Source organism: Empidonax traillii, unplaced genomic scaffold (assembly GCF_003031625.1).
Source record: "Empidonax traillii isolate 1590-97213 ecotype Southwest subspecies unplaced genomic scaffold, ASM303162v1 scaffold758:size305278, whole genome shotgun sequence".
NCBI classification, from domain to species: Eukaryota; Metazoa; Chordata; class Aves; order Passeriformes; family Tyrannidae; genus Empidonax; species Empidonax traillii.
The window spans coordinates 8,841-15,028 of NW_020955951.1; the positions used below are offsets into that span (position 1 = coordinate 8,841).

General features: G+C 41.1%; 1 protein-coding gene across 1 annotated transcript in view; it reads left to right on the forward strand.

The window, feature by feature from the left end:
- SYCP2L (synaptonemal complex protein 2 like) overlaps window positions 1–6,188 on the forward strand; it is an 8,845-nt gene extending 2,657 nt beyond the window's left edge. The window contains exons 2-8 of the mRNA XM_027900949.1: window positions 465–596; window positions 1,420–1,544; window positions 2,785–2,879; window positions 4,197–4,296; window positions 4,377–4,435; window positions 4,898–4,967; window positions 6,129–6,188. Of these exons, the coding sequence (XP_027756750.1) occupies window positions 465–596; window positions 1,420–1,544; window positions 2,785–2,879; window positions 4,197–4,296; window positions 4,377–4,435; window positions 4,898–4,967; window positions 6,129–6,188 (641 nt within the window). The remainder of the gene's footprint in view (window positions 1–464; window positions 597–1,419; window positions 1,545–2,784; window positions 2,880–4,196; window positions 4,297–4,376; window positions 4,436–4,897; window positions 4,968–6,128) is intronic.

Below are 6,188 nucleotides of genomic sequence, written 5' to 3' on the forward strand. Positions count from 1 at the left end.
GCTGCAGAAAGGGGGCTGCAGAGTGGTTAAGTATTTTCCCCCTCTATTGTGTTTATGCATGGGGTTTGGGTTTGTTTCTTTCTTATTTTTTGTAAGGAGAAGCTGGGATTAGCTTAGTAACATAAACAGGTTGCAATATTTGGTTGGAAATGTGAAGAAGCTGGACAAGAGGTTTTTTATGGTTAAAGAAGCAGGTCAAGAGAGCAAATGATCGTTAAGATGGAGGCGTGGTAGCTTTCCAGTTGTCTGCATAATACTAGGTAGTCTAGTTGCCTGCTTTAGCAAGGGAAGATGCTTGCTAGTGAAGTCTTATCCTGTCCTGTAAGTGTGATTTCAGACCCTAAATTTCTTGATTTTCTGAAACATTGGTAATTCCAGTGGTGGTTTCTGCTTGAACAGGTACTGTTATGTATCCCATGCAGAAGAACCGGTCTTTTCTGAAATATTTTCTCTTATCCTCCCAGATGTATTAGAAGGCACTGTCGCAAAAAAGCTTAAATTTTCCAACTGGGAGACAAATCATGCATCTTCTGACACTAACTATAAACCAAGGAAAATTTTTGATTCAGTAGAAGAGAAAGTGGAGATCAAAAAAGGTAAAGTCAAGTTGGCAATTAAGGTGAAGTGTTTAAATGCTTTCAGCTTTTCTTATGGTAGAAGTCATAGTTATATGGAAGCTTGAAGAGATGTAGCTGTAGCAAGGCTACCTTCTCCAAAGTCCAAAATTAACAGAAGGTGCATATCGCATCACTGTCATTGGAACCGTATGTAGAGGTGTGAAGGAGGAAATTTGGGTTCCACTCAGTAAGCTGCTCAACGAAGTCCACACTTTCTAGTCTTCCTGAATACAGATTGTCTAGAGCTATTAAAAAAAATCTACCCCCCCAAAACCCACAAATCCTCCCCCCCCAAAAAAAAACCAACAACAACAAACAAGAAAAAAACAAAACAAAAAACAACTCAACAAAAAACCCAACAACACAAACAAACAAAAAAACCAGCAAACACGGGAGCTGGAAAGAAAAGCATGCAGATAATAGAAAGAGTAACTGCAAAACATTGCTAACTCCAAACACAAGGGGGTTAGGCTTTCTTTGCCATGACTAAGTAGAAGGCAGGAAAACAGTGAACTTTTTTTTTAATTCCCTTATGTTGTGCTTTTGCCTCACTATCTGTAAATATACTGCTCTTTGTGTTGCTCTATTGTGCCTCTTGCTCCTTGCTGCTAACAAGTATTTCTCAGTGGAGTTTTGGGCCAGTTTTCCTCCTGCCTGTGAGCTCTAGAAGAACAAGACTCAAATTCCAACTCTGTAACAAAAGTTGCTGCTCACATGAATGACAAACCCTTCCGTAGCAGGGAGGCTTATATTCCAATATGCCCTTCAACATGATGCTAACTGGTCATACACTTCCTCCTAGGTCAGGAAATGGATGATAGTGTGGATGATGTATTTTTTTCCAAGATGCAACATGAAGACTTCAGTCACACAGGAGTGATTAGTGCATTTGAAACCTTTGTTGACCAAATGAGGAAACTATTCTGGGTAATGTGTGCTCTCTTACTGTGTGTGGCAATTTTTTTTTTTTTTCATTTATGTGAAATTACCTTTGTATCTCCAGAGGAGTTGATGGGAATATCCCATACGTATTTTTTTTGCCCAAGATCAGGGCTTTGGCTGAAGTGTTTATTGGTCTGGAGCTCTCAGAAGTATTCTACATAACCTGTGTATTCTGAAAAATGTTACAGGGAAGATATAAAGGAAGCTTTAATGAGGTTTTTCCTTCTCTTTATCTCTACATGTAGGTTGGAACATGAGACTTGGTTAGGCATTTTAAGTACTTTCCTCAGAGGGGAGGGATCAGAGCTTTTTGAAAGGTAACCCAGTGTAGTGGCAGTGTACCTACACTGGAACTGTGGGTCATTTTCCTCATGATCACATAACAAAATTAGAAAAACTCCCTTTCGGGGCACAGAGCAGTTTCTCTGAAATGTAAGACAAGCAACTTTTACATGATGAAAACCAGAAAGCAATACAGGCTGCGCCTACTGACTAGAACATGCATAGATATGTAAGGAGGTGTTGGCTGCACAATTTGTAGTGAGCTGTTTTTCTTGGTTCACTCAACTATATAGACCTACTTTAAATGAAAGTAACCAACTACTGCTGTTGATTTAGCTATAACAAATAATGTGGACATTAAACCAAGTTTAATATGAGAGAACAGCGTCTAACTATTATAAAATCTTCTTGTGGTCAAAAGCTTTGGACGAACCAGATGTGGCAGAGCAGACTTACAGACTTACCTTTTTGGTTTTTTTTAACTGAGCTAGTGCTAGGTGTTCACACTAAACTTTTTGGCACTAAATCCTTGAATCAAAGCTGAAGGTGGTTGCATTCAGAAATCAGTTAAGATTAAAATGCACACCACCTGTATAAATGTTGACTGGAAATAGTGCTAACAAAGACCTGGTTTGGGGCAGCTGTTAAGTGTGCTGAAGTATAGGTGAAGCTTGCCTCTTCACTGACTGGATAAGGTGACCCTGACCTGAAGTTTCCTGGGTTACACAGGGGCTTGTTGGTGTAACTAGTGTGACTGATTGAAACCAGATCATATTTGTAGTACCTATGTGTCATCTCACTGCTGTTTAAATTTGTCCTCTGATGGTTTCTTCTAAGCTGAATGGCTGCCCGCAGAGAGATTTGCAATCCAGGGAAAGGTTTTGCAAAGTATAGTTTTTGGCCTAGGGCGTTGCCCATCCCTAATGGTGCATCCTGTGGCTAGGCCAGGTACAAAAGGATGGAGGTCAGCACACAGAATGCTCTGAGGTCTTCGGAGAAGAACTTATCTGCCCTGCTGAACCAGATACACGAGTGCAGGTAAGCTGTCTGGTGCTGGCTGAAAACAGCTTCAATTTTGTATAAATTCTGATGGACATGGAAAGCAAACCTGACAGTCAGCTACTGCACTTACGGTTTGTAAGGCAAAATAACTCATGTGCATCCCTTTTTGTTTGTTTGTTTGTTTGTTTGTTTTTCCTGCAAGAAAAGTTTCAAAAGTGTAGCTCCTGAGGTTGATCCTGATTTTTTCCTGTAGGGCGAGAGTGGATGGATTATTTAATGCAAAAAACAAGCTTGAGCTACAAGCAATTGATGAAGCAGTCCTAGGACTATCTTCTGGTTGTCATCAGTGTTCACATATCTGTTTAAAAATTCCCTCGTTACACCTTTTTGTTTCTGTTTCTAAATTGTTTAAGGAAGAAGCCAGGTTCTGATTTTCTTAATGAAGTGAGGGAGAAGAAAAGGGATCTGTTATAGGCCCATTTCTGTAGATTGTTTCCATGTGCATGACATAAGTGCCATAAGTGGGGCTATACAGGCATTCACCAACTTGGGCTTTAAGAAAGTAATTTTGCTTTACAGGTTGTCAAATTTCTCAGATAGGAGATAGACAAAAAAATCAATTCTAATATTTGTGGATTTGTTATAAGTGAAGTACAAGCACAGACTTAGAGGTAATAAAGTCTATCAGGCCTCTGTATCCACTACACAGTCAGTTTACAGGGTTTAGAACAAAGTAGTATGAAATAATAGCTCTTAAAGTGAAAAATTCCTAGTATCAATAGGATCTCTATGATTTGAATTTGCTTGTTGTTAAGGCACATGGAGAAGTTTGAGTTCCAAAAGAAAAAAATAAATGTTTTGGGGTAGAAGATGAGAGTTGACGGCAGTGAGCTGCTGCTGTATTTTGATGTTGCTAAGTAAGTAACCTGGATCCAACTAGAGTCACAGGATAGTGGAGACAGAGCTGTGCCAAATTTGTCCTACCACACTGCCATGGGAATGGTGGCAAACCGAGTGAATAAGGGTGTTGCTGGTTAAGGTTTAGAAATTGATGCCATCCTATGACAACACTGACTATCAAATCCATGGTGGGAAAATCTGTCAGAAATTGTGTCAAGATGGAATTGTGGAATGGTTTGGGTTGGAAGGCACCTTAGAGAATTCTTCAGTTTGGGAAATCTCTGCTGAACTTCCTGGAGGCTGGGAGAAGTATTTGGGAGGCAAATCTGCCCCATGTAGTTCAGCAGGGACATTTGCTTCTGCCTAAGTTAGGCTTGGTGCTGAAGGGGTTGTCGTTCACCTCGTGTGACTTCACATTCAAGTGTCAGACTTGTTTCTGTTCTCCATCACTAGGCTGCATAAACTTGAGACCTTCCAGAAGATTGTTGCTGATGAGCTTTCCAGTCTCGAGAAGGAAACTCAAATTTTGGCAGACATGGAGAAGGATGCGTTGGTGAGTATGACCTCTTGTGTATCAGCCTTGTGAGGCACTCCTTCCCAAGTAACGGGGGTATCCTTTGGGTCCCTTTTTAGGACTTCTGGAATGCACATCTGCTCAAGCTGAATTCTTTTTGCAACCAGCAAAAACAAAGGTACATCTCTGCCAGCTGTCTTGCATGCTCACAAGTTCTTTAATGGTCATAGGGGGCATTAGTTAGGCTGACAGTACCCTTGCTGGTATATGGAAAAGGATTTTAAAACCTGTATGGCATCTCCACTTGGTGTCCATTGACAGAGCCTTTGCAGCCTTGTTGAGGGTTTTCAATTGGAACTAGAGTTCAATGAGGAATGCTGTGTGGGAGGGCACATACCTCAAGAGACCCATACCAGGATCTGGAACAAGGTGCAACAAACTTCCTGGATGTGACTTTATCTAGAGATCAGAGGAGATGGAAGATGATGATAATTTCTTATGTTAAACAGACTGTTGGTGCAAATGCTGGGTAAAAAGCTGCAATTCTCAGGCTTATTTTTAATGGTAAATATCTGTTCAAATTTCACCAGTAAGTACTAATGCTTCGCAGAAAAACTAGCCAAGCTTGCTTTTCTTTCAGAATTGAGTCTGTTGACTCAGCCCTTGGTGAATCAGCGAGGAGTTTTGCCGACAGTATCCAGAATACAACTGTATGTACATGTGATACGAAAGCTGTGTGGGTAGTGGGCTGAGCTCTGATTAAGTGCTGGAAGTGAGAAAATGAAACCGAATTCCTCAGAGGGGAAGCCTTTGTTTTGGGGGCGGGCCGGTTCTTTGTGGAACCTCTAGTCCTGATGCACGGAAAGCATCGAGAAAGCAGTGTTTGCCCAGCTGTGAACTAGGGGAAGTGGTAAAAAAACACTTCCCTAAGGGAGAAGGTAGGAACAAGGGCTATCAGACTGTGGTGCTTCTCCAGGGTTCACAGTTTGGGGATTTGTTTATCCTAAGGGTTTCTTAATGCATTTGCCCTTGGAGTTGTGCATCCATGAAAACCTGTGACTAAGAGCTCTGGAGTCAAGCAACACCCTGCATGCTTTCTTTCATCTGCTCTTTGGGTCTGGCAACTTCTAGCCTTAATGCCTTCAAGTTTGATTTCTAAAAAGCAATTTTTTTCATTTACCTTGTATCCTGATTAAATATCTGTTGAAGTTCCTAAACTCTTCAGAGTCAAATCACTAACTTATGCTCTTGTTTTAATTTGTAGTTAAACTGAATATTTTTCTAACTTAGATACAATGCTTAGTTTCCATCTGGTTCACCCCATCACATGGGCATGTCTTTTTTCTACTGCTGCTGTTCCAGATTTTAAGCACAGATCTTAGGGCTTTGAGAGTCTAGCAGTCCTGCAATAAGAGCAATGGATTACTGTGATGTGTGTGATGTCATGTGTCTGCACTGCATAGGGCTGAAGAAAGCTCCCCGTGTTGAAGGAACAACTGTGGTCACCCCAGTGAACTGGGCGTGGCATTTTCGAAAAGATGCTGAAAAGCAATGGCTTGTTTCTTTTAGCTGTTAAAGCTGGAATCCTGAGCCTTTCCAAAGGGAAAAGTTTCCATTATGAGCACTGAGGTGCTGAGGGACACAGTTGCTCCTGGAGGAGGACACTTTGAAAGAGAGCAGGGCGGAGGGGCAAACATGTCATGGGAGCTGCTCATCCTGCAGCACTTGTTTGAGGGTAGGAGCTTGAGAATTAAAAGCTGAGTCTAAATATGCCTCCAGGACCTTTTGCAGTTTCTTACCTTGTACTATTTCAATGTTTGTACAAACTTTTGAAATGCTTTCTTACCTTTTTTTTTTGTTCTTCACTGCAGCATGAACACCCAATGAAGAAGGCAGAAGAAAGCAATGTGTTCGTCATTTCTTCTGACTAG